This window comes from Squalius cephalus, assembly GCF_949319135.1.
Source record: "Squalius cephalus genome assembly, chromosome: 1".
Classification (NCBI taxonomy): domain Eukaryota; kingdom Metazoa; phylum Chordata; class Actinopteri; order Cypriniformes; family Leuciscidae; genus Squalius; species Squalius cephalus.
The window spans coordinates 28,327,088-28,355,047 of record NC_137122.1 but is presented as its reverse complement, the minus strand read 5'-3'; the positions used below and the strand labels follow the sequence as shown (position 1 = coordinate 28,355,047).

Here is a 27,960-nt window from a genome sequence, read left to right as displayed (position 1 = left end):
ACATTTCTGGCACTGTTGATATGACCTCAGAACTCAACCACATCACAGGGCCTTTGAAGCTTCCAGCAAAGAGTGTGAGTGTGTGTGTGTGCGTGTTGGAGGATGGAGGGGTTCATCATCCCACTGAGATATAAGTGCCTCCAAAAAACGGGACACCGGCTCTTCTTCACTGAAACAAGAACATCTGAGCTCTACACAACAAACCAAATGGACTCTTGAGGTAAAATTACAGCTTCGGCTATGATCTATCAGACAGTATTTTACATTCATAGATCATTCAAATAATATATGTTATGCTCAGAGAGAGTAAGATAAACATGCTTTCCAGCTGGTGCGAGTCTAAGGTTGAGCAGCAGTGATGGACGTATACTGCAGTAATAACGTTCTTCAGGCCAGGAGAACCGTGGAGCAGCTGAGACTGGAGACAGAACTACAGAGGATCAAGGTGAGATCATGCATTCATCACCTCATGATGATATAAACTACTACACTTCTTACATTCTGAGTGGATCTTTTATGGTACATGGCTGAAATTACAATAGACTCAACTTCCAAGCACAATAATATGATACAATACACACAAAAATAAATGTTCTTTATGGGCATCTATGGTTTCATTAAGTTTTGCATTGCACCAAAGGTTCTTTACAGTGGAAAAGGGTTCTTCAGATTTTAAAAATGTTATTTACATTAAGAAAAAAAATGGCTCTTCTAAGGCATCACTGTAAAACACCTCCTTTGGAACTTTTGAGAGTGTATAATATAATATAATACAATATAAAAGTAATGTCTGTTCTGGGTTTGAGTAGTGATCTTGTTTGATTTGCAGTTTTCTGCGTTAGTTCATGTTTCCTTTGTCATAGTTCACTAATTGATGTGTTTTTTGATTTGCCCTCATGTGATACACCTGTGTCTAGTTAATTATCGTTTAGTCCTTAGTGTTTGTGTGTGTGCATATATTTATCCTTCATTTTCAGTTCAAAATTAGAGTGGTTGTTCTTTTGGGAGTGTATAACATAATCAGTGTTGGGTAAGTTACTCTAAAAAAGTAATTACATTACTAATTACATCTTCAACAGTGGAACTGTAATTAGATTACTGTATACTTATTACTCTCTCTAAAAAGCATTGCATTACTTATTAAATTAATAATACATTCCTAAATCCCACATCAACCTTGGCCAGTTGAACAACACGATAGACATGAAACTGCTCTTTTAATTCTTTCAAGTAAATAATATATATGTGCATAAATTATTCTTCTCCCTATTTAAAGGGGTTACATTAAAAACATATATTTTGAAATTCGACATTCAATTTTGATGTTAAATCCACTAGTTTTATATAGAATTGTTCTATAGTCTATCCAGTATTCAATGCAATTACATCAAAAGTAACTGTAATTAAATTACAGAGCATAAGAATATTTTAATTAATTGCATTAAAATCAACACTTAATATCACATGATGTAATATATTGTAACTGTCTGTGATATGTGACGTGTGTTGGCATGTGTGCGTCAGATTTCGGCCGCGGCAGAGCAGATCGTCCAGTACTGTCAGGAACACAGGAGAGCCGATCCACTGCTCACCGGGATCGCCGCGTCCTCCAACCCGTTCAAAGACAAGAAGACATGCGTGCTGCTGTGATCAACAATCTTACTTTTTATTTGCAGTCTTGAAACGACACCTTGACAAATCAAACTCAATTAATCGAATTATACATTTATAAAGCTTTAAAAAAAAAAAAAGTGTATTTTGATCACAGGACATTCAGTCAGTCACAGAGCAATACTATCACAGCACTCTGCAGTTATAAATAATGCATAAATAAGGACTTTTTTTTTAAATTAAGTCTATTTATTAGTTTGTTATGGTCGTAAAAGTGTTCACTGACAGTGCATTCATTTTAAAGCATAGTGCCTCATTTTTAAGCCGTGCACTGTATACTTGTATAAGTGCACTGACAAGTATACAAAAACAAATGGAATCACACCAGGTTTTAATAACTGATTTCCTTGTTTGTGTTTTACACATCTAGGGAGCTAAACACTGAAAACTGATTTATAATGATTCTTGTTTGAACTAATTTAACTTCACTGCATAATACTATGTTGTTAACATCAATTTTGTTGAAATTTCAAGTAATGATCACACAAGCAAACTGGAAACAGATATAGTTGTAAGGAAAACAGGTGGTGTTCCTGAAATGTTTAGTGTGCTATCGTAGTCGGACCTCGACACGGAGAACCAAGGTCAGCTGGGAATGTCAAGTTTTTGTTTCTATAGACATGTATCAGACACCTAAAACATTGGTTTTCATCTTTTCCCCAATAAAAGCAGCACATGAATGTTGTTCCCTGCATCGAAATGCTTTTTAAACTCAGTTTCTGAGCCTCCAAACCTCCACGTTCATGTCACCTGAAGCGATGGCCAGCGTTCCTCCTTCAACACTTAACTGGGAAGAGAAAATGATGAGCCTTTATTTATGCATGGCAGTATAGACTTCTGCTAGATAAGAGTAATCGTGGGATAATCCAACAGAAATATTTATGAGACATAAGGTTAAGATTCACTTCACTTCTAACATTAAAAGACATAGAAATGAGTCAACCTTATTCTACGGTATATCCGTTATAAAGGCTTTGAAAGTGGCTCATCCAATTAGCTTTATAATGCATTTGTGTTTTAAGTGTTACATAATGTGAAGCGTATTTTGCTATGATTCAGTCGTTTGTTTTAAATAATCAAATTTTTATGGTTTTCATCCATCAAATTCCAAAATAAAACCAATCCAATATAATGAGAAAAATACTTATCCAAAAATAGGCACTATCATATCATATCATATCCACTATCATACCGTGATGTAATAAATAATGACATCACAAAATCTGAATATTGTGAAAAATAATAACAAAATCTGAATATCGATGTGCAAATTACTACCAAATTATATCAATGTTTGCACCTATTCTGTGCAGCACCTGGTGTTCAAGGTGCTGCACAGAATAACTGCACAACTCAGGATAATACACACGACAATGATGTACTGAAAAAGTTTTTTCTTTGCGAGAACGATTAAAAACACTGTATTATTCATGCCAGGCCAGTAGTTGGCGATGTCACTTTGTAATAAAACGTCAATAGACTGAACACGTGATACACATGTGAACCCGTTTTCAAAAGTTTGCGTTTTCAGGCCCCCAAAACATCATTGTCGTGTAAACGAACGGCCAAAACACATAAAAAGTTTTACGATTTTAGTTGAAAACGGTGTCGTTTAAACAGCCCCTTATTTATGTTCTCTTTTAGGAAATACATAAAAATTGTATATGTACAATAATCTAGAGGTAAATAGCATTACCATGTTTTTTTAATAAATCGTGAGCTTAGAATTATAAGGTTCTATCTCCGTTTAGGGTAGTTCTGAGATATTGAGCATCAAAGTTTTTACATCCCAGCTGGCAATGGAGAGATGGAACCTTTTTATTTTATTAATGACTACTAACAACATTTTTTAACAACAAAAAACTGTGAAAAGAGTTGTGCTGCTTCATATTTTTTGTGGAAACCATTTTTTTTTTCATTATTTGATTAACAGAAAGTTTAAAAGTATTTGAATTTTTTTAACATTATAAAAGTATCCAGTCACTTTTGATCAATTTAATGCATCCTTGCTGAGTAAAAGTATTACTGTGCCCAAACGTTTAAGATATATGATTTTGGTCAAACTGCCCACCTATATGACCGCTAGAAAGGAATGTACATAAAAAAATTCTAAAATGAATCGACACAGAGAAAAATCCTAGTTAAATTAGTCATCGTACCCCATTAACTCCTGCCTGATGGTGAAGTGTGCACAGCGTCTGTGGTGGAGCACACGGGAGGTGGATCTGCACAGAATAAGACATGTGAGCTGCCGATAACCTTAGAGCAGGGTTCACCAATCTCGGTCCTGGAGGGCCGCTGTCCTGCAGAGTTTAGCTCCAACCAGCTCCAACACACCTGTTTGAAAGTTTCTAGTATGCCTAGTGAGACCTTGATTAGCTGGTTCAGGTGTGTTTAATTGGGGTTGGAGCTAAACTCTGCAGGACAGCGGCCCTCCAGGACCGAGATTGGTGAACCCTGCCTTAGAGAAATGCCAACAGAACACATTTTGAACTGTGGGATGCCTTACCTTGATAGTGCGGTCAGAGGAGCACGTGTAGAGAGTGCCAGGAGAAGAGTGAACACCTGTGACCAGCGACCGGTGGATGTTAAAGTGTGATATGGGCGTCAGGCAGCTGTTGTGCAGGGAGAAGGTGTGCACGAGTCCTCGGTTGTCCCCGGCCCACACCTCACGGCCGCTGTGGCACAGCGACAACAGGTAGGTGCTCAGCTGTACACACGCAGAGGAACAACACTGAAACAGCTGCTTGTAGGAGCGCGTCAACATTTATTATGTTTAGCTTGTGTGTGAATATCTATGGAAGCTTGTTTCCGCCACAGTATAAAACATAAAAAAAGTTAGTTTTTTTTCTCAGAATTGCATGTTTATATCTCGCATTTCTGACTTTTTTTCTAACAATTGCGACTTTAAATCTTGCAGTTCAGAGAAAAAGTTATTTATAAAAAGTCGCAATTATCTTTTAAAATGTTTTATTCTGTGGCGGAAATCAAGCTTTCATACAATTGCGACTTTATATCTCACAATTCTGAGAAAAGATGTCAGATTTGTGTGATATACAATTTTGAGTTTATTTCTCACAATTCTGACCTTATAACGCGCAATTGCGACTTTATATCACACAAATCTGACTTTATATCACGCAATTCTGAGAAAAAAAGTCAGAATTGCGGGATGTAAACTCACAATTGTGAGATAAAAAGTACCAATTATCTTTTAAAATGTTTTATTCTGTGGCGGAAACAAGCTTTCATTCAGTTGCGACTTTATATCTCACAATTCTGAGAAAAGATGTCAGAATTGCGTGATATAAACAGGCAATTTGCGAGAAGAAAAGTCAGAATTGCGCCTTTATATCACACAATTCTGACTTTAAATCTCGCAGTTCAGAGAAATAAAGTTATTTATAAAAAGTCGCAATTATCTTTTAAAATGTTTTATTTCTCACAATTCTGAGAAAAGATGTCAGATTTGTGTGATATAAAGTCGCAATTGCGAGAAAAAAAAGTCACAATTTTGAGTTTATTTCTCACAATTCTCTGACCTTATAACGCACAATTGCGACTTTATATCACACAAATCTGACTTTATATCACGCAATTCTGAGAAAAAAAGTCAGAATTGCGAGATGTAAACACAATTGTGGGATAAAAAGTCGCAATTATCTTTTAAAATGTTTTATTTTGTGGCGGAAACAAGCTTTCATTCAATTGCAACTTTATATCTCACAATTCTGAGAAAAGATGTCAGAATTGCATGATATAAACAGGCAATTTGCGAGAAGAAAAGTCAGAATTGTGAGTTTATTTCTCACAATTCTGACTTTATAACACGCAATTGCGACTTTATTCAGAATTGCAAAATGTAAACTCGCAATTTGAGATAAAATGTCACAATTATCATTTAAAATGTTTTCTTCTGTGGCGGGAACAAGTTTCCATAAATACCTGAACCTTCTGCAGGAGCTTCCCCGCCCTGCGGTCGAACAGAGCGACGGTTTTATCTTTACTGCCCGATAAGATGTACTGGTCATCCGACACCAGGCACAACACAGCATCACCGTGGAGATGAAGACTCTGGACCAGTGGATCTGCAGCTGTTACACATAAATGACAGTTGCCAACTAATACAAAATAATCCAATACAGCTCCAACAGGCACGTGTGCCAATCACATCATAGTGACTTCACTGGCTTCACAGAAGTCTACGTTTTTGAATGAAGTTTCGTCTGAAACACTTATTATTATCACTGTTGAAACTGGTTGTATTGCTTGAAATATTTGTTGTAACCTTTTTTCAGATTTCTTTAATGAACAGAAAAATAAATATTTTGTAACATTTATAAATGTCTTTACTGTCACTTTCACACTGACTAAAAGTGACAGAATCTTTGCTGGATAAAAGTATTACTTAAAAGATGAAGAGGAAAATCGTACTGACGCCAAACTTTTGAATGGTAGTTTAATTTTACAGGAAGTGGTTCTTGGAAACGTTCCTACCAGTTCATTAACGTTGGGCCTATATTATGGTGAACTGGAGTTTTTATTCTGTCATTTGAGAGTATAAAGTTTTTTTTGTTTTTTTTAATAATGCAAATGAATTTATACATTTATAATTGTGGCTTAGTTGTTCAAATACTTTTTAGGTCACTCTACATATTATAATAAATGAATTTATGTTCATATTAAACATTGCAACAGTCATTTATCACTAAATTCAGGGTTTTAAACATGAATAAGATTTGAAATAAATAATACAAATGTATTTTACATCATGCAATGTTGTTATTGTTAACTAAAAATATTCAAAATCATTTTTGGTTACTGAAATAAAGCTAAAATAAAATAAAATCTAAATATTAAATAAAAAAATATAGAAATATTCCCATGGCAATTAATGAAGCTGAAAGAACTAAGAAATACTACAATTACTAAAACTGTAATAAAAATAAGTTACTTAATATTCTATAGTATTATTATAATATAATATATAAATATAATAATATTTATATAATATAATAAACGCTGAAGTGACTTCAGCTGAACAACAGCCGAAATGCATTATTTTCATGTTATCACTGTAAAGCTGCTTTGAAATCTGTATTGTATAAAGCGCTATATAAATAAAGGTGACTTGACAATGAAAATATCAAAAATAAAAGCTAATTCAAAATATCAATAAATACAAATAATTTATAAATAATACTAAAATAGCACTGTTCATATGTGACTCATTCCTTACCAATAAATCATTCACAATAAGACCATGAATGTGCATTAAGAAAACAAAGGGGCTGAGCGATGACTCACCTCGGGTGTCAAAGATGTTTAGTCTCTGATCATGTGACCCGGCCAGCACCGTGTCCCTCTCGCAGGACAGACACAACACAGCAGCTTTGCACTGGATGAGTCCCCGTTCTGCTCCTCCGGCTTCAAGATCCCAGAGCCTCACGGTGCTGTCGAACGAGCCCGACGCCAGCAGAGGTCCGCTGGATGCCAGGCACCACACCCAGCCCCGGTGGGTGCTAATGGTACCCCGTCCCGCTAGAGTGTGCATTAAGGTGCCTCTGGAGCCGTCTCGAAGGTCCCAGAGGTTCACGTTTCGGTCCCGAGAGCCGGAGGCGCACAACGCCCCTGTTCCACCCAGCAGGAGGACGCAATTCACATCCGCAATGTGGCCCGATGGAAGAATGATGTGCTCCAGTGGTGAAGAAGTGCTGGACGACTCAATCAGATTGAGACTATCAAGTGCATTCTGGGATTGAACTTGCATATTTTCATCTCCTGCTTCAGATGCACCGTTTAAATCAACATCCAGCTGCATCTTTTCCAAGTTCTTCTCAGCTGACGGGGCTTCGCCGTTCGCCCCGACAACCGCCTCTTCCTGTCTCTCTCCCTCTCCCCGATTCTCCAGCCCTGTCCAGCAGCCAATCAGCTGCTCCATTTCCAAGCAGGCCTGGGACCAATCAAAATCCTCCTTTGGCCCGACTGGGAAAAGTGCTTTGGGACCTGAGAGTTTTTGAGCCCTCAGCTGCCACATCAAGCGATCCTCGCCAATCTTTCCCAACGTCTGACATACCTGAACGTAGAAAAAGAGGCATACGTGAAAATGAAATGTACACTATCATTCAAAAGCTTTTAAAAAATATATAAAAAATTGTACTTTTATTCGGCATGGATGCATTGATTTGATCAAAAGTGGCAGTAAAGACAATAACAATGGTAAAAAAGATGTATACTTTTGAACTTTCTATTCCTTAAAGAATATGCAATAAAGAACTGTGATTTTTTTTTTTTTTATCACAGTTTCAACAAAAATACTAAGCAGCACAGCTGTTTTCAACATTGATGATGATAATAATAACTGTTTCCTGAGCATCAAATCATCATATCAGAATGATTTCTGAAGGATCATGTGACACTGAAGACTGGAGTAATGATGCTGAAAATTCAGCTTTGATCACAGGAATAAATTAACATTTTAAAATAAATTTAAATAGTATAATTAAATTATTAAAATTATTAAATTGTAATAATATTGCATACTGTATTTTTGATCAAATAAATGCAAAACTTTTAAACCCAAAAGCTTACGGGATGTCCGAACACAAAAACAGTTGTTTATCATACAAAAGTAAACAAAAAATGTCACATGTTGAAATGTACTAATATTATTACAACATGCACGTGTACTGAGAGAAGCTTGAATAGGGGAAAAAAAGTCAATTTTGGTTTATAAATGTGTCTTGAATGTGGAAAGGATTACCTGTGGCAGCACATCAATGACACACTGCGCTGGGAGATGTGAGGCAATCTGGGTAACTATCTCCCACGGCAACGACAGGAGGTTTGCCCCATTGCTAGACGGGGAGGGGCTCGTCTCCAAAGCCATGACAGACGGTCCCAAATTCAGTCTGTGGGGCAAAATGTCACAATGCAAGAGTTTACAGCAAAAGGTTGGAATACACGACACGATTTACAGTCTGGACGAGCCGAAAGTCATAGCCAGACTGCAGATTTGAATTGTCACATTTCACAGAAAATCATGTAGCCTATCACAGACTATCATACACTACATCATGCAGTCGGAGGATATCGAACATGTTTGATATTTTGAGCCGATTTTAGGACACAAAATGAGTTTGTTTCTACACGAGTCTGCTGTGTTTGTAATGACTCGCAAGTCTGCTAGTGTGTGATCATCAGTTGTTGAGTGCATGATGCCCAGTTTTTCATCTGTAACTATTTACAAAGTCAGGCAAGTGTATGATGCCTAGTGATTTAAAATCTGTTCAGGTTTTAAAAGTCATGAAGTGTATTCCCGCCTTAACTGGTACAGCATTTTAGAACAAATGTGTGTTGTCTTTTTTAAATAGTGCTTTGGAAATAAATACATTGAAAGAGCAAACATGCAAAGGCATGAGTATTCTTCCACAATTACACATGCAAAGCACAGTAAATGAAAATGTATTTTTATATGTAGTTGAAATATAATTTCATACAGACCTCTGAGATAAGGAGTGTGGGGTGTCATTGGCGGTGGCAGCAGCAGGGCATCTCTCTTTCTCTTTCTCCTTCTCCTTCTCCTCCAGGGTGACGTTTAGCCTCGACATCACCTGAAACACAAGAGCATAAAGGGAAGCTGACGTCATTTTCTGTTATTCACATTACAATAAACAACTTGATCTGAAAAGATACGTTCTTTACGCCCATTAATGCTAAATTATTTACTCCGGTTACCTCTTAAATTAAAAAATAAATGACAACATTACGTTTTTAATCAATTAGCATATAATAAAAACTAAAATAAAAACAGGCTGCTGAAGATACACTCCTTTAGTGGTATATAAGTTTAAATCTATATCGGAAGCAGATTTTTTCAAGCAGAAATCAATTAGATTTAGACAGTTGTGTAATTCGTAAATACTTGCATGTCTAATAAAAATAAGAAACCGATCGAAATAAATAAATAAATATATAACCTACCTATGGATTATAATAATAATCCCTATGATTTACTTAAACGTGAGATATAACGGGCACATACCTTATTTTTTAATCAAAAATCCGATTGAAAGGGCAAACGATCCACATTTCTCATCCATCAGGTTTTTGTCACGAAGTATTGATCATTTTGATATGACTTTGCACAATCATCCGAGTTCAGTATGTTTTATATCTATGTCCCTTAACGACGTTGTAAGATTTGTGTTAATGGAGAGCATTTATGTTAGAAAAAAAGAAAAAATATAGGAGACTGAAACGGCCTTTCGATTATCATCAAATAATATATGCCTGACCATAACTATAAACTGTATGTGACTGGCACCAGCAGACGACGCATGTAAACAACACGACCCTCCTCTGGCGCACATCATTTACGTCATCGGTGTTTCTGCGTCGTGCTTCAAAATAAATAACATTATTTCGTTTTTAATAGTAGGCTCTTTCATTTGTATTTGTTTTATTTATTTTCATTTTTTATGTTTTATCAGTTGGCTATTTATTTTTCATTCTATTTAATTATGTTGTAATATTCGACAAAACAAATCCATTAGGCTATTGATTTAAACATTTAATAATATTCAAATTATCCTTAAAAATGTTTTCTGATAAAATCGGACGAACATGTTGTTTCTTTATTTGTTTAAGGGAGACCGGGGTCAGTTGTAACACGGGGTCAGTTGTAACACGGGGTCAGTTTACAAGTCAGAAAATAGCTGTGTTTGATGTCCTCAATATCAATCATTGTATTATAGATACAATTATTGGACTTACATAAGAAAACGTAGCCATTTCTCTAGTTTAATTTTATGCTTTGCATACATGCTAACTTCAAACCCACATGCTAAAACAGTTAGCTATGCTATGGCTGTTTTCGGGGTGGGGATATTTGTAACAGTTCACTATTTAACCAACCCTTATGACGTCTTATGAATCACGTCCTCTGTTAAGGCAAAGTCACGTGAGTTTTTTATTGCGCATCAAGGGATTTGTGTGGTAAATGTGTTTTCATTGTAGTTTATGCACGTCTTCTTATCAGATAAAAATATTCGCCTCAATTGTGTGCATTTCTAAAATGTAGTGCATCTTGGCGTTAATTCACATTAAAATAGGTGGATGGTAGTGACTGAATGTGACAGGAGGAATACAGTAGCCTACACACACACACTTGCACAAACATACGCTGCAGTTAATGTTTTTGTCACTAAATTTATCACTTTATTCATACGTGATTATTCTTTGTTCTTCAATAAAGTTCGTGCATTAGATAGTGTGAATCTTATTTCAGTAAATTACCTCTCATTGTTATATCTCTGATACCTGAGCCTGTGTTAGCCTACAACTCACTCCAGTAGTGAGGTAGGTTGTAACAAAATAGCTCTTTGTATTTGACATTAATTCAAATGTGAGTTTTGTTGTTGTTGTTGTTGTTGTTGTTGTTGTTGTTGTTGTTGTTGTTGTTGATGATGACATATGTCTACAAAGTTTGAGAGATCTATAGTACAAACAACCACTGAGTTACAGATTCTCAAACAATAAGTGTTACCACCATCCCCGGGATTCAAATGTGAACTTGTATGGAACATCCAGAATTCATATTGTTGGATAAAAAAAGAAGAAAAAAGTTAAATATATAAATATATGAGATAATGCAATATGTATAGGGTGAAATTAGGGGGCTTTTTTATTGATATCAATAAAAATTGTAACAAAATGTACTAAAATTATTCAACATACTCTAACACTTATAATATTGAAGATGAAATACTGCTTAACAACAATTAAAATGAGACGAGCCCATTTCTGACCATATGTGTGTAAATAGGTGTGAGCTGACCCTGTACACAGTGACTAGTCAAAGTCCAGCAGATTCTAACATACACATACACACACACACACACACACACACACACACACACACACACACACACACACACACACACACACACACACACACACACACACACTTCTCATGTTTGCCTCTTTCATTTGCTTTTCTTCTGCAATATTCAAATTCACTTCTCCATAATGAATTGGCCAATAACTAAGGCATAGTGGTGAAAACATAGGCTACTTGAAAATGTAAAATGTATGTTACATTCACCAACTATGATGTCACGACCCCAAAAAAACGACAGAGATAAAGATATTACAGAAATGTTGTCCCCTATATCAATTGTTACAAACTTTTAGCAGCTGATGATGAATAATTAGTTGGATGTTTGGACCACAAAGATGACTTTGTGTAATGTAAAGTAAGGGATAATAATATACTAGCATACAATGATATTTCTAAAATAAAGAAAAGAAAAAAAAGCAATAATAAGCAACATGAATGATAAAAAAAAAGATTAATCGCGATTAATCAATTTGACAGCACTATTTTTTGTCGTTGCTTGTTATTGTTTTAATGTTTCACATCTAGCATAAAAGTTTGTAAATATATAATGTGTATGTGTGTGTATATATACACACATTTATTTACAAACTTTTATGTTAGATGTGATTAATCGCAATTAATCGATGTGGCAGCACTAATAAAAATTCAAACTATTTCTTCAGGATTACATAACAGCATCAGAAGACCTTCATTTCTCATCTTCAGTGTTTTCTCCATCTTTTATAGCCCTGTTTCACAGATGAGAACTGTAGCATTTTACAGAACGTAACTCAAACTCATAATCTCTCTCCACCTTTAGTATTCAGATGCTTATCATCGTATTGACTGATGGGTCCGCCCAGTTTATTATCTTCACATCCTACTCATTTGTACTTAACACTAACTGGACACTTCCAAACCAGGGCCAATCTGCTGAGGTGCTAAGGCAATGAGTAATCAGAGGATGTTGCCGAAAATATGTGGCCCCTCCCTGGACCTCACCCAGAAGGGATCTGGTACAGGGAGGGGCTGAAAATATGTGGCCCCTCCCTGGACCTCACCCAGAAGGGATCCGGTACAGGGAGGGGCTGAAAACACGTGGCCCCTCCCTGGACCGCTTCCCTACTGGGTGAGGTTAGTGTGTGAAGACTAACCTGGAGTTGACACGGACGACGCTCAGGCTGAAAAAAGAGTGGAAAAGCCAAGAATTATCAATTATAGTCCTGCTTGCAAATGCGAGCGTGAGAGAGCTGTCGGCAACATTTTAAAGGCTGATGCATCGAAAATCAAGGTGTAACAATTGACATTTAAGAATCATCATGGTGACCCTGAACACTCAATCCCTGACTGTACCGGTGGGAATAATCCGACTGCTCGAATTTGTGCTGACGCTCATCACCTTCAGCCTGGTGGCTTCTGTGGGCCACAGCAACTCTTCGTTCTGGGCCTGGTGCATGTTCACCTGGTGCTTCTGCTGTTTCGTGACCCTCCTCATCATTATCCTGGAGCTCACCAGCCTAAACATCAAGGTGCCCATTTCTTGGGACGACTTCACCACGGCTTTTGCGATGCTGTCCACGCTTATGCTGTTGGCCGCGTCGGTCATCTACCCCAATTTCTTCGTATGCTCCACATGTGCGATCCAGATCGCAGCCACAGTGATATCCTGCGTGTGCTTCATCCTGTACGCGGCGGAGGTGGGCCTGACCCGAGCCAAACCCGGGGAGGTCAGCGGGTTCCTGTCCACCGTGCCGGGCTTACTGAAGGTTCTGGAGGTGTTCGTGGCCTGTATCATCTTCATCTCTCTGGACTCGAGATTATACAGCCAAAGGGCTGGGATGCAGTGGTGCGTGGCCGTCTACTCAATCTGCTTCATCGTCTCTCTCCTCATCATCCTCCTGACAATCGGACGCTTGCTGGCTCGATGCCCCTTCCCATTCGACAAATGTCTGACGGGGTTCAACGTACTGGCGGTTCTAATGTATATCACGGCTGTGGTGATATGGCCAATCTACAGTTTTGAGGGTAATCCAAGACCAAATATCTGTTCTCAAATCCATATATACTGTATCTGGGACAGCCTGGTTGTTGTGTCCTGCATGACTTGCATCAATCTGATCGTCTACATTGTGGATACGGTTTACTCAGTGCGTCTGGCGTTCTTCGTTTCACCTGCCTAGGGAAACCACGACGGTTGTATGATACATTGTTATTGTAAAATCTATCAATGTAAACGTAACCCGTCTGTGGCATCAGATTGGATGAGTTGTTATACAGGATGTTTTTAGCATTCATAAATTGTTTTTTGTTATCATAGTATTAGGTATATAGTATTTGTTAAAATAGTAGGATTATATAGCGAACTGACTGACAGTTTATTGATATTAATGTATTTTGAAACAGTGTCGAAACATTTGAGAATATTTAGAAATGTCTGATTTGTAACAGTGCCTTTTTATCAGTAATCTTATTAATATATATATATTATTATTAATTTATATAATCAAATTGATTGATCACGAATTGTGCTTAATTGTTTAACATAAAAGTTTCTAAATTAATACTGTATGTACACACGCATGCACACACACACGTTTAAACCGGTCCATATATTTACAAACTTTTATGTAAGATGGGATTAATTGCGATTAATCAATTTGACATTTTTTTAATAATAAAAAGGCAACTGAATTTCTTTTAATTTTGGGTAAATTGGTAGTGTATAAAGAGTTTTCATGATACAAAATTTTATTAAGATTATAACATTTGAAATAAATCCAATTTGCCCCAAATTCATAAGTTTTTTTTTTGTGTGTGTGTGGCATCTGGTCATTGTGGAGATTCAGAGCAATTCTCCTTTGCTATCAGTGTTTGCAAATAAACTGGACAGTAAAACTAAAGAAAGTGAAAGAAAGAGAGAAAACATAGGCTATCAGTGGGTCTTCATCATTATATGTTTATGGCATCATAATTGTCATCATAAAAACGGCTCGGGTGCTCGAGTCTACGTGCTGTCAATCCTGGTACAACTTCACTGATTTTTTTATAGCTACTCTTGTTCAAGTCAACAATACAGTCAGTCTATACACATTAACCTTTTTGCTCCATATCAAATGCCATTCAAATGTCATTAGTTTATAAGCTAGTGCTTCAAACGTCAATAAAACTTCAGTTAAAATATACTCATATTTCAACAGATTAATGCCGTAAGTATGCTAAAGGGGAAATCGTCATTATGACCAGCTGACTGCTTTAAAAGGTTAATTCAAATTCAGTTTTAAAGTTTTTTTTTTTTTTTTTTTTTTTTAAAAAAAGGTTTATAGTTGTTTTATTTATCAACTATTATATTTGAACCTGGATTTCAGCATGAAAATAGCCATACAAACTGGCATTTAAAACAACACACATACATAGCTACTGTGACGGAGAGGCAGAGACGGTCTGATCCATTTGCAGATATTTATTAAAGAAGATATTAAACTGAGAACGAGAAGACAGAAACTCAATAGATGACAGGGGCAATCCAGAATCTTAGTCAAACAAGCAAAGGTCAGAGGCAGGCAGCAAAGGTTCACAAACAAGTTCAGAGTCAAAGTTCAAATACACGAGATCAAGTAAAACACTGAGTAGCAAGAGATACAAACTAAGACAGAGGTTTGGTAAAAACAAGACTTCACAAATGAGAACAGAACAGAACAGTCCAGATAAAGGGGAGCTGAGGGTGCACAGGGGAGACTGATGAAATACTAATGAGGTGATGAGGAAGCAGTCCTAGTATGCAGGAGAGAGGGACCTAGTGAAACCAGGAGGAGGCGTTGTCGTGCGTTCCGTGACAGCTACACTGTTAACCCTTGCTGTAAAAAAAAGGCCAAATTCTGACAATATCATACCATTTTCCATTAAAACAGTAATATACCGTAGAAAACAAATCTAGCCTACAGGAATATACTGTGAATTAACAGCGCTTAAAGTCGACACTCAGAGGCTGGTTTCCCAATCACACCCTATACCCTCATTCCATATTCCCTACATTAGTTCACTAATATAGTCCACTTGACAGAGTGAATGAAAAGAAGAGAGTGAATTGAGAAACTGATGAACACCTGAAAAGCAGAATCACTGAAGGACAGAGAAACAAGAACAGAAAAAAGAGAAACACAAAAACTACAACTGACTTCCAGCGACACTGAGTGTGAAACCAGTTTACAAACCAGTTTACGATTATTTCTTTCATACATGTACAAAAGTTCTTGTTGAGAATTAACAGAGATTTAGTTAATAATAAAGTTTGTTGTCACCATGATGGAGATCAGTATTTGCTTTAGTTTGTCTCTTGTCCCTTGACTTCTTACCCTTCATCTCTCTCTGGCTGATGCTGTAACAGTGAGTTTATAAAGCACATTTGATATGGCAAGAAAATGTCAAGAGAAACTTGATCAGGTGTTTTTAGCTTTTGTGATGATGTCACAATCATCCTGGACATGTCTGATTCTCTGATCTTTCCTGTATATATTCTTTGAATTTATGGGTATTTCATATTTAGCATGTGTGAATCTACAACATGAAATCAATGTTTCTGTAATCAGGACTTCTGAAAAATATCATAATCATATAGTGCATTAAAACATGTTTAACTCCTGCTTGACTCAGACACACACAGACATCAACAATCAGCACATGAATCTCAACAATGGTGACAATCAAAAGTTTCATGTCGCAATGCAGGATAATATTAAACTCCCGGCATGCACTGCTGCATGAATAATAATAATACAAAAATATTGCCACCATTGTTGAGATTCATGTGCTAAATTGTGATATCTCTGTGTTTCTAAAAGACAGCATAGCTCTGTTTTTTTTTTTGTTTTTTTGTTTTATGGATGATGTGTTAAAAAAATGAGTCATTGTAAGTTATTGCTGTGGTTTCACAGTGGTGATAATGTAACACTTTTGATTGAGGATTAAACTCTGAATGTGTGAGAATGAACTCTTAGTGAATGAACAGGCTATGATGATTTTGTCATCATAATCAACATAATCACAATCATTCATAAACTGTGTGTGCACAAGTGTGACTTGCAAAAACACAGCTCAAGCAGCAAAAGAAACACTAATGTTTTAGCATCAGCATCCCAACTAAAGCAAGCACTGGTGTCTATAATGGTAACTTCAAACCAATCATTTTCAATTAAACATCTCAATAACAACTTCTGTAGATGTATGACAGAAATAAAGTCATACTGGTTAATAATAAGTGTAATAATGTGTAATGGCTGGAAGGCAGTTGTATTTCTTGTGTTTCTCTATTTTCTGTTTGTGTTCCTCTTTCCTTCAGTGATTCTGCTTGTTAACAGCAGGTGTTCATCACTAATGCTCAACAATCACTTACATATCCTTAATTATCTCACTGCAACACTGCGTCAATGCTACTTTTACTCTTTGTAGTGTGGATTTCCCTGTGGGGTTGAAAGGGTTAACAGTGTAAGATATAAACGGCTACTGTCCTGCAGACTTTAGGTCCAACCCTGTTCCAACACACCTGCCTGTAATTATCAAGCAACCCTGAACAGCTTGATTAGCTGGTCCAGGTGTGTTTGATTGGGGTTGGAGCTGAAATCTGCAGGACTGTAGCCCTCCAGGAGCAGGGTTGGTGACACCTGATATAAAGACACACCCACGGAATGTATTTTAACAGTAATAAACTGTAAGTTATAAAACAGGTTTATACTGGCAACACTGTTGCCAGTAGTTTATTGTAAAATCTGGGTTTTTTTGGGTCACCATTGTGCAGAAGAGTAGAGCCTGTGCTTCAGTCCAGGAGAAGATCTACAAACATTGATGATTTGCTGCATGTTGCTTTATTTAAAAGACAGTGACTGTGTAGTTGCTGATCCAGTGGAAATCTCTTTATTTACAAAAGTTTTTTTTTGTGGTTTCAAATGAAATAAGTAAGGAATAATTGACGACAGGCCGTGAATTATTAGAAAAATAATGCACACCCGAGGTGGTAATGCGGTCACGACGCGAAGCTGAGATATTAGTAATGGAGGTTTGATCCACTGATAGCAGACTAATGCTGGGGACACACGACTAGCTGACACATTCTCTGACTGTTTTCATAGACAGATTTTAAACACCGACTTTGAACACAGACTGAACGCGCTGAACACGCGTTTGGACATGATCAGTCATAAGTATCAAATTACATTCATAACCGGCCTTAAAGTGTGTCCCCAGCTTTAAAGTTTATGCAGTTATTAATGCAGTTATTAGAGAGAGATGTTACAATAATGAGACAGAAAAGCATGTGCGTCAATATTATTATTTATGTATTAATTCAATTCGTTTTAATGAATTCGTTCATTCTTTTTTTTCTTTTCTATTATTGACAGATGACAGAAGACTAGCCAAATAAATGAAACACAAAGCCCTTTTAACAAGTAGGCCTATCAATACTTTATTTGTTATATTATCTGCAATAAAAATCCGTGCTGCAGGACTATCCATTTATTTAGCCTATATTCAGTTAAATTTTATTTATTTATTTATTCAAATTAAACTGCATGTTTAATTTAAAATTTAAAATTGCAGATCAAACGCATGGGGCTAAATGTTTTTTTCTTGTTATGAATTGTATCCTATTTTCCGTTATTACGGTTGACTACGCGAAGTGATATGGAACTGTAATGCGGTCAAGACCTGCCTGGAACTACTTTAGCTGTGCGTTTCCCTGAAAATAATGCACACCTTAGAACGTTCTTCAACCAATCAGATTCAAGCATTCAACGGCCCTGTAGTATAAGTTCACAATAATACTTTGCTCACGTTGTTAATGCTTTATAAATTTTTGTTAATACATTTAAATGACAGTTGGTCAATTTTAGGCAATCGGTTTCTGCAAGTGAAATTAGTTAACTCGAGTTTTAGTGCATTTTTACAGTAACATACTGTAGATTACAGTAAAGAACTGTACAATCAACAGTAAATTACTGGCAGTGTTGCCAGTATTTTACTGTAAAAAAACCTGGTAAGGTCTAACAGTGTACTATTCACAATGAAATCAAGAAGTAATGTGACACCTCCTGGTTGTCAAATGTTAGTGGAACATTGTTATGATCTACAACTGTGATAAAACTTATGATTCTAAATATCTCAAGCTCATTTCTGCCAAGTAATATAAAAAATTAGGTTACACTTTATTTAAAGGTGTCATTGTTACAGTGTTATATATTTAAGTACTGAGTAATATTATGCAACTACATGTACTTACTATAGGATTAGGATTTGGTTGAGGGTTAGTTGCATGTAAATAAAGTGTTACCAAAAAATCTTTGGTAAATCATAAGAGATGAGATGAAAAGTCGAATTTGTGAGTTAAAGTCATAGTCATAGTTATGACATTAAAAAGAGAGGAATGAGAAATGAGAAAATGTTTGTCATAATTACTTTTCATCTCATAATTTTGACTTTTAATGCCATAACTTAGACATTTTATCTCCTAATTATAATTTGTATCTCATAAGTTTACATTTTTGTCTCAACTATGACGGTTTATAACTTTTTATAAAATAATTTCGAATTTTTACCAAAGCATGATTTATTTTTCTTACGTTGTGGAGATTCAGTATCAAATAAAACTGAAGATCTGAGGCAATGAAGAGAAAAGCTTTTTAAAATATTTTACTAGGCGTAGACAAAGGAAGAGTTATGCCGCATTATCTTTATCTGTAAAACATTCTTGGTCTAAATATAACCCTATACTCTACATCATTATTGTTATCAGGACAAGTAAAAGAATAACCCAAATGAAACCTTCATGTACACTTCCCTCTGATTAAACCAGTAGATATGTTGAGGAGGGACTGAAGCTCATAGGAGAAGATTAGAAAGAGCACGGCTCTAGACCACAGTTCAGAGTTTGGACTCAGCTCATAGGACAACAGCAGACCAGCGACCAATGAGAACCTGCAGAACGGTCATAAAAGAGATAAGCTCAAAACGGCTCGATTGATGGTTCCTGGTCTAGTGTCAACATGAAACTTGTTTGCTGCCACATCAGAATAAACTGAAGGTTTACCACGAGGAGAACTTGTCTACTAGTGTTTCAAGAATCCTTTAATGCTTGTGGAATACAAAACCAGAGGATGAATATTGGATTTGTTGACATCCGTGGCACAATGAAACTGCACCAAGAAGCTCAGAAGAGCGTTGGGAAAAGGGCGACCTAAAAAGCGAAACATCAAGACTTTGGGATTTGTGAAACAGTTTCGCCATGTTGCACGTGGATTTCAGGATGCTGATTCAGCCTGTTGGCATTGTGCGGATGCTGGAGGTGGTTCTGACTTGCATCTGCTTTGCATTGGCGGCGTCAGCAGGAGTCCCAGTCGACAGCGTGTCCCATTGGGCCTGGTGCATGTTCTGCTGGTGCTTCTGCTGTTTCACAACCCTCCTCATCCTCGTCCTGGAGTTCACCAGCCTGAACACCAAAGTGCCCATTTCCTGGGAGGACTTCACCATGGCCTTTGCTATGCTGTCCACACTTATGATGGTCACCATTTCAATCATCTTTCCCACGTTCTTCGCCTGCTCCTCCTGCTCCAGGCAGATCGGGGCATCCGCGTTGTCCTGGTTGTGTTTCGGACTGTACGCCGCCGAGGTCTGGTTGATCCACAAGAAACCTGGTGAAATCAGCGGCTTTCTCTCCACTGTCCCTGGTCTCCTAAAAATCCTGGAGACCTTTGTTGCCTGCATCATATTCACGTCTTTGAGCCCTGGCGAATATAGGAGGTTTCCGGGAACGGAGTGGTGCGTGGCCGTCTACTCCATATGCTTCATTTTTTCATTGCTGATTATTCTCCTCACCATTGCCAGGCTGTTGCACGTCTTTCCGTTTTCTTTCGACAAGGCGGTCATCACCTTCAACATCCTGGCCGTGGCTATGTACACAACCGCTGTTGTTCTCTGGCCGCTGTATGCATTTAGACAACGCCCACGTCCAGAAGTCTGTAACCACTGTCCATGGGATGATCTGGTGGTGGTGACCTTCATGACCGTCATCAACTTCTTGGTATACACTGGAGACATGGCCTACTCGGTTAAAATAGTATTCTTTACCCATCATGCAGAGGGCGGTTAACCCTTCTTTGTTTTCACGTGGGAAAAAACACCCATGTGCCATGCAATCATTGGATATATCAACTGTAAATTCGGACACTTTTTGCCATTGAGAGGACCCACCGCAGGAAAAATGACCCAATTATCCTGAATTAAGGAGTGGTCACATATTAGCAAAATTTAATTTCGAGGGCAAAGAATGCCTGCTGTCCATTTTAAACAGCCGCGTTTTAAGGACAGATTATTCATACGTCACTTCCAACCTGAGCATTGTTATATTGGCCAAGGCGTCAATTCGTGTTTTCAAAGTTGAAAAAACTTGAATCATATGTGCTGTTTCGCTTCACGCGACATCCGATCGCGCGCGCGCTGAATTTCGCCATACAAGAGTAATGTGGCCGCACCTTAATTAGTCAGTCACAACATCAAAAGTTTAGTACAGATGAGTTATTAATTCGCAGACAGTCGAACATGGTTAATATTTATTCATGGTAACATTGTTTCATGGGTTAATCATTATATAGCCTTGCCTCCAGTTTATATCACTCCAGGGCAGGCTATATAACTTTGTACAGTGGTTCTTAAATCTATTGTTGTAGATCCGAAAGGTTGTAATGTATGATGTGAGAAATATTCAGAGAAAGTATTCAGAGATGCTTGGAAGTGTATGAGATTTAGCTGTGTTTTCAATTCGGATCAAGTCACAGCAGTGTCATAAAAATATGAAGAAATGGTTATGGTTTACCCTGCTGATTTAATCTGAAAGATAAATAATGAATATAAAAAAATGTAGTTTTACAGTGAGTATGTGTGTTTTACTTGTTAATGTAATAATGACATTTTAAGTAAATGTAATGCTTTTTATACACCTCAATTAACATTGACAAGGCATTTTTTTTTGGCACATTACCCATTATCAAAAATCTGAATATCACTAAATATTATCTAATAATTAGGAAACATTATTTCTCTCCTAAAACAATTCAATAAAAACAGGACAGGATGCAAAGAGAATCAGAATAAAATACTTTTTTTATTACAAAAATAGTTGCATCACCCCTTTGTTTTCCCTAAATAAATGTGTTGTTATACATGAGTACACAGATGTAAAGTATAACCACTATGAACCTCAGATTAGTTTGTTTTTCTTATTGTCAGAAAGGAAGTAGGCCTACAATAAAAAAATATAAATAGTTTTACAGTGAGTATGTGTGTTTTACTTGTTAATGTAATAATGACATTTTAAGTAAATGTAATGCTTTTTACATTTAATGCTTTTATGTAATGCTGATGTAAAAAAATGTAATGCTTTTTATAAATATAAATAAAGCCAGAGGAAACATGTAGGTTCAAACTGCTCTTCATCCATCTGTTAATATCTAAATGGATACATTTTTTTAATTCATCCAAAAAATATTTGGACCATTCACCATTTGAAAACCTTAACAATGACATAAAATACACAAAATGAAAACTTTTTGTAGAAACCAGATGATTGAATATTCTATGCACTATACTTGCTATATAGTTTAAATGTTTTAAAATGCAAAGCAGAAAAAAACTATAAAGTTCAAACATTCTAATTTCCAGTGTTATGTATAAAAAAATAGACCCTCATACAGTGCAAACAAAATACACAGACATTATGACAAAACTTGATATCAGTAACAATGGTTTTCAAGTCTCCAGTCGAGAGTGACAGTTCAGTTTGGGCTTAGGCAAGTCAGAGGTAAAAAATATATTTCCGGTCCTAATACATCTACACACCGTAAAGCGCACGTTAAGTTCCATCGGATCTGATGATCTAAACCGTCTCTCACGGAGGTCTGTACGTTTGCTCACTAACTGCTCTTGAGGCTCACAATGGCATTGATGAAGAACTCGTACCAGAAGAAGGTGAAGCCTGTGGATACAGCGGCCTTCAGGAGACTAGGGGAGAGTCCCTTAAAATAACCCCGGAGCCCTTCCTCTCTGCCGATCCTCACCACACAGTCGACAAACCCATGATATGTGCGCACCTTCACAGAAAACACAATAAAAAATTATTCATTTTGCTGTTTCAAAATCAAAAGTTTTGGGTCAGTAAGATTTTTAAATGTTTTTGAAAGAAGTTTCTTCTGCTCACCAAGGCTGCGTTTATTTGATAAAAAAATACAGTAAAAACCATGATATTGTGAAATATTATTACAACAGTTTCCTATTTGAATATGTTAAAATGTAATTTATTCCTGTGAGCAAAGCTGGATTTTCAGCATCATTACTCCAGTCTTCAGTGTCACATGATCCTTCAGAAATCATTCTGATATGATGATTTGATGCGCAAGAAACATTTCTGATTATCATCAACATTGAAAACAGTTGTGCTGCTTCAGATTTTTATGGAAACCATGAAAGATTTCTTTTTAGGATTCTTTGATGAACAAAGTTCAAAAGAACAGCATTTATTTGCATTGACATTATAAATGTCACGTTTGATCAGTTTGATCAGAAAAATGTCCATCTTAAGGACCCCAAACTTTTTATTCAATATCATTGAACAGTGTTTAGCTCAGAAAGGTCTAAGATCTACATAAAGCAACAGAAGTTTAATACTTCAGGTTTAGATAGGATGATGCTAGTAAGCAGAACCAGTTATGATAGGGACAGTGATGAACCCCTGTTGGGTTTGAACATACAGTCTGTTGGTTAGCAGCTCAGAACTTTAACTACTAGTGCATTTCACCAACCTGTCCAAACTTCATCCTGGCCTCTTCAAATCCACCCACTTGAAGTCTCTTTTTAATCAGGTCGAAAGGATACGTGAGAGTTTTACTGACGACTCCAGCGCAACTGCCACTGACCAGACTGTGTAAACCCCCTTAAAACAGACAAAACACCACAGCAACATTTACAACGGGACAGAGAAGCACAAGGTTTAAATCTGCTTTTATAGATATGTACTTTAAGATCATTGTTGTTATTGCTAACTCAATCTGTTAAAAATGGCGTCTGGTGCTTGAAACATATGGAAGGCATTTTCTGCCAATTTGAAATAATTAAATTATAAAAATTAAAACTTCACTTTCAGACGCTCTCCCTTGCTTGAACAAGCCCCGCCCACTCATTAACATAATTTGCATACACGCTGACTGCATTTTATTCTTCAATTTGACAGGGATGACACATTGTCATTGTGAAAATGAAAATGAAATCATTTAATTTAATTTTGTCACATATTTTGCGTACAGTTTTTAATGAAATGGTTAATCTGGTTTTAGTTTTCAATTTAATTGATCTATTTAAAATTGGCAGAAAATGCTTTCCATAGAAACACAGGTGAAAAAAAAAAATATAAAAAATAAATAAATAAAAATTATATATATATATATATATTAGAAAAATAATAATTTATAGCTAAATAAAAATACAAAAAAATGGAAACTGAAAATATAAAAATAAAAGCTAATTTTAAATATTAATAAATACCATAATAGTATATAAATAATGCTAAAATGTTAAAGAAGCATGATCTGACCTTTAGATTTGGAGTCCTGGTGCGCCAGAAGTTTCTTCAGGATATTATAAAAGAAAAACTGCAGGCCTGCGTATGGAAACACGGCCACAAGCGTGGGTGTGAGGCCCCTATAGAAAGTGAAGGGCCCCTCTGAGCGGAACATTGTGCCGACGGCATGCCTGAGGTTACGATATATCTGTACATATGAGAAAACATATGAATCATGGGAAGTGTTTCATTAAAGCCCATCATAAAGTGAAATGTAGACATTTCACACTGATAACTGACTTGCAATTTATTATTATTATACATTTTATTTATACGCACCTTACATGACACTCAAGTACACTTTACAAACACAATAAAACAAGCAGCATTAAACAACAAATGATCATTATTACAGCCTAGACAGACTGGATAAAACTGCCTAAAAAGATTGTTCTTAAAGCGAGATTTAAAAACAAGACAATGTTCACCGTTTCGCTCATCCTGTGGCAACAAGTTCCATAAATAAGGAGCTGCATGACTAAAGGCTCGGGACGCCATAGAAGCAGTGTGAGTTCGAGGGAGAACAAGAGTGAGTGCAGAAGAGGATCTTAAAGCATGAGTAGCGGTGTAGATATGAAGGTCAGATAAAGTAAGAAGGGACAAGATTATTGAGTGCCTTGTGAGTAAGAATCAAAACATATGGGAAGAGACTAAAGCATAAACAAGTATCGCAGTTACTGAGAGAGCTGGACAAGGTTGATTAATATTATGCATGTGGAAATATGCGGAGAATTGCACTGTTTATATGTGCTTCGAATGATAAAGTACTGTCAAAGATGACACCCAAACTTTTAAACTGTTTAGAAACAGACTCTGTAAAAGTATTAATATTCACAGAGGAACATTTAGATTTGGCCAGATTGGTTTTTGAACCATCAAGAAGAATTTCAGTTTTACTGCTGATAAGTTTAAGAAGATTTGATGTAAACCACTCTTTAATTTCAGCTGAACAATCTGAGAGGAAAGATGGAGGAAAAGTAGAGGTAGGTTTGGAGGACAGGTAAAGTTGGGTCTCATTGGTGTAGCCAATTTATTCACTTCATGAGGTAGTGGAATAATATGACCTTTTGAAATTAACTTATTTTTTTTCATATAGATATTTATCATGCATTTTTTTTATTGTTCACCCTTTCAGATGCATTGTGACATGTTTAGCAGCATTTAGTAACACATAACATCCCGTTCCTGAGGTTTGACCCCTGACCTTGGGTTCGCCCTGGGCAGCGAAGCGTGTGCGCAGGGTATCCAGAGGCTGGCAGGTGAAGGTGGCGGAGCAGGCGGCCAAACCGCCACAGAGGAAATGGACTCCTGGGGTCTGGCTGTTATAGGGGGTTTTCCTATGGACCAGCTCTGTCAAGGCCTCGAAACTCGCAAACTAGGACCAAACAGACAAACAGAAACAGTGAGTTTCAAGATGTCCACAATATTGTGAAGGGTTACCGCAAATGATTGATCTATCAATCTAAAATACCAAATAGGATAATAATTATTGCTGCAATTTAAAGGGATAGTTCACCCAAAAATGAAAATATGTCATCATTTACTCACCCTCATGAAGATTGTCGGTAATCAAACCATTGATTTCCATTATATATATATTTTCCATACTATGGAAGTCAATGGTGCCCCACAACTGTTTAGTTACCAACAATCTTCAAATTCAAAATATCTTTTTTTGTGTTCAACAGAAGAAACAAACAAGAAACAAACTATTAATTAATATATATATATATATAAAAGATGAAAAACTTTAATTTGAACTTCAGAATGATATTTTTATTATAAGGGTAGAAGATCCTGTTTTGCTCTATTCTGTCAGGATTTTGTAGCAAAAAAAATCTCTGTTCAATTCTATTTTTTTCCAATATGGTTTTGTTGGCATTTAAATCAGCGTGGTCCTTATCAGTGTTAGTTTAGTATAATTTATTTACTATTTAAATTTTTATTAACATTTTGCGCATTTGTTTGTAGTTTTCATTTTACTACACTTTAATTTTAGTAAATTTGTTATCTAGGCAACCTTTCTAATTTTTAGTCCCTTTTTATTCAGCTTAACTATTAAACAGGAAGATGATTCAGGCCACATCAGAAGTGTAAATATCCGATTGTATTTTATGCATCTCCAAGTACCTGAACTGCCCCGTAACACACAGACAGCAGCTGGGCAGGAACGTGTCCTTTCCAGAAAGCAGGAAGACCTTCTTCGGTCAGAATGCAGCGTGTGGCCTGCCATAAACCCCAGTACTTCCCCTGACGATTCCTCCAGGACACCTGCTCGATCTGCAACTGCGGGAGCAATGCACAAAAGCTCAAAATCATCCTTTTATATCAGAATCAAAAGCAGTTTGAGGACTCATATCACAATTGTTTGAGTGTGAAGATTTAAAATGGTGACACCGCCACCTTGAGGCCTGTCCATCAGTTGCTAACTACAAAACAAATGAACTCAAGCTTGTTTATCTGCTTTGAACTGGTTCTAAATGCACACCAGAAGATGCAGTCAATGTGCTGTCTTGAACTTCTTTCAACTGAGCTCAGTGCCGCTGTGGATTTGGGAGTGGTAATAAAATTCCACAGGAAAACGTGACTCATGTTGTAGGCACGATGCTGCTGCTTATACAAATCAGATGTACTAGGGAGTTGAATGTGTTCATATTTATGCTTTCAATTCATTACTGTGTACAAAATAACAATTGCGAAACTCAAAAGCCCTTTGGCTCAGTGAAATGAAGGAAGGCCTCACCTGAAACCTGATTTTGATGACATCCAGAGGGCTGATGAGGGCACGGGTGACCATGCCGGCCGCTGACCCGGCCAGGGCAGCTTCCTCCGGGGGAAGAGCCGAACCGGGGGCATTTGGATCATATCCCACCATTCCTGCTCAGATCATGTGTTAAAAGCACAGCTGGTGCATAGGAGAGAAAAGCACGTGACAATGATGTGCATGGATGACATCAAAGGAATAAAATGAGATAAAACAAGTAATAAAAAAATATCATCAATATGACTGGTGGTGTGGATGGATGACAACTACTGTAGAATACTATTAAATACTACAAACAAGGAAAGACTGCAACAAAAAGAATATATATTTAAAAAAGCAATTGACAGTACAGACACAATGGCTGCGTTTCTAAACCTACTGAGCTGCCTTTCTAGACAGTGTTTAGATGGACAACGGTAGATGCTGTCGTCTGGGATGTGCCTAGAAATGTTGTCTTGGTAACGTTATACAGCTCGTTATGGTTTGAGACACAGCCAGTGTTGCCCTACCACTAAATATTCTGAGCAGCTACGCTTAAAAATATAAACTGGTGAAAACGTAAACCGACCTTCCTTTCTTGTGTGCGCTTTGTGTGCATCGAGTTCCTCGGTTCAATCTGCTTTTTCTGATGTTCTGTTGTTAGAGGACACCTCATGTCCCCTTCATAGTTACTGCTGAACAGCACACAGACCAGAGACCAATGACAGAGCCGCGCGCGACTGTGTTTACTGACCGTGTTCGGTGTCACACCGAGCACATTGGTTCCTACCTTCATACATTTCAGACTTTTTTATTTCAATTTTAATTTATTCAAATTTAATTTGACAAACTTTGTATTGATATTAAAATTCAATCTACTTAACACATCCAACCTCCAATAAATAAAATAAAATATAATTTAATATAAAATAAAATATTGTTTGTCCTTTAAGACAAGAAACAATATAATTATTTTTTTTCATATGAATTAGTGGGGGGAAGTAATCATAA

At 36.7% G+C, this 27,960-nt stretch overlaps 4 protein-coding genes across 4 annotated transcripts; 2 read left to right on the top strand and 2 right to left on the bottom strand.

The window, feature by feature from the left end:
• Positions 1-30: 30 nt before the first annotated feature.
• On the top strand, positions 31-1,650 carry gng14 (G protein subunit gamma 14; the record flags this gene model as incomplete). Its single annotated transcript, XM_079885620.1, has 3 exons — positions 31-220; positions 329-445; positions 1,525-1,650. The coding sequence occupies exons 2-3, from the start codon at positions 359-361 to the stop codon at positions 1,648-1,650; spliced, it is 213 nt and encodes a 70-aa protein (XP_079741746.1). The 5' UTR covers positions 31-220; positions 329-358.
• fbxw9 (F-box and WD repeat domain containing 9) lies at positions 1,201-10,056 on the bottom strand. The gene is made up of 8 exons (XM_079885607.1): positions 9,716-10,056; positions 9,175-9,284; positions 8,435-8,582; positions 6,979-7,747; positions 5,617-5,765; positions 4,181-4,381; positions 3,831-3,896; positions 1,201-2,458 (listed from the first exon to the last, which is right to left on the bottom strand). The coding sequence occupies exons 2-8, from the start codon at positions 9,279-9,281 to the stop codon at positions 2,384-2,386; spliced, it is 1,515 nt and encodes a 504-aa protein (XP_079741733.1). The 5' UTR covers positions 9,282-9,284; positions 9,716-10,056; the 3' UTR covers positions 1,201-2,383.
• Positions 10,057-12,690: 2,634 nt separating this feature from the next.
• On the top strand, positions 12,691-21,429 carry LOC307171495 (uncharacterized protein). The gene is made up of 3 exons (XM_079893159.1): positions 12,691-13,725; positions 19,335-19,339; positions 19,817-21,429. The coding sequence occupies exons 1-3, from the start codon at positions 12,871-12,873 to the stop codon at positions 20,685-20,687; spliced, it is 1,731 nt and encodes a 576-aa protein (XP_079749285.1). The 5' UTR covers positions 12,691-12,870; the 3' UTR covers positions 20,688-21,429.
• Positions 21,430-21,456: 27 nt separating this feature from the next.
• Positions 21,457-27,708, bottom strand: slc25a19 (solute carrier family 25 member 19). Its single transcript, XM_079876649.1, has 7 exons — positions 27,539-27,708; positions 26,950-27,111; positions 26,337-26,492; positions 25,411-25,581; positions 24,180-24,354; positions 23,392-23,522; positions 21,457-22,683 (listed from the first exon to the last, which is right to left on the bottom strand). Exons 2-7 carry the CDS (start codon positions 27,079-27,081, stop codon positions 22,507-22,509), a joined length of 942 nt encoding a protein of 313 aa, XP_079732775.1. The 5' UTR covers positions 27,082-27,111; positions 27,539-27,708; the 3' UTR covers positions 21,457-22,506.
• Positions 27,709-27,960: the final 252 nt, after the last annotated feature.

Coding starts and splice junctions, on each gene's coding strand:
- fbxw9 (XM_079885607.1), bottom strand. CDS start 9,281: ATGTCGAGGCTAAACGTCACCCTGGAGGAGAAGGAGAAGGAGAAAGAG. Junction 3,897..4,180: donor CCTCTGACCGCACTATCAAG/GTAAGGCATCCC, acceptor TATTCTGTGCAG/ATCCACCTCCCGTGTGCTCC. Junction 2,459..3,830: donor ATCAGGCAGGAGTTAATGGG/GTACGATGACTA, acceptor TTCTCTTCCCAG/TTAAGTGTTGAAGGAGGAAC.
- LOC307171495 (XM_079893159.1), top strand. CDS start 12,871: ATGGTGACCCTGAACACTCAATCCCTGACTGTACCGGTGGGAATAATC.
- slc25a19 (XM_079876649.1), bottom strand. CDS start 27,081: ATGGTGGGATATGATCCAAATGCCCCCGGTTCGGCTCTTCCCCCGGAG. Junction 26,493..26,949: donor TCATCAAAATCAGGTTTCAG/GTGAGGCCTTCC, acceptor TTGCTCCCGCAG/TTGCAGATCGAGCAGGTGTC. Junction 25,582..26,336: donor TGTGTTACGGGGCAGTTCAG/GTACTTGGAGAT, acceptor GTTTGGTCCTAG/TTTGCGAGTTTCGAGGCCTT.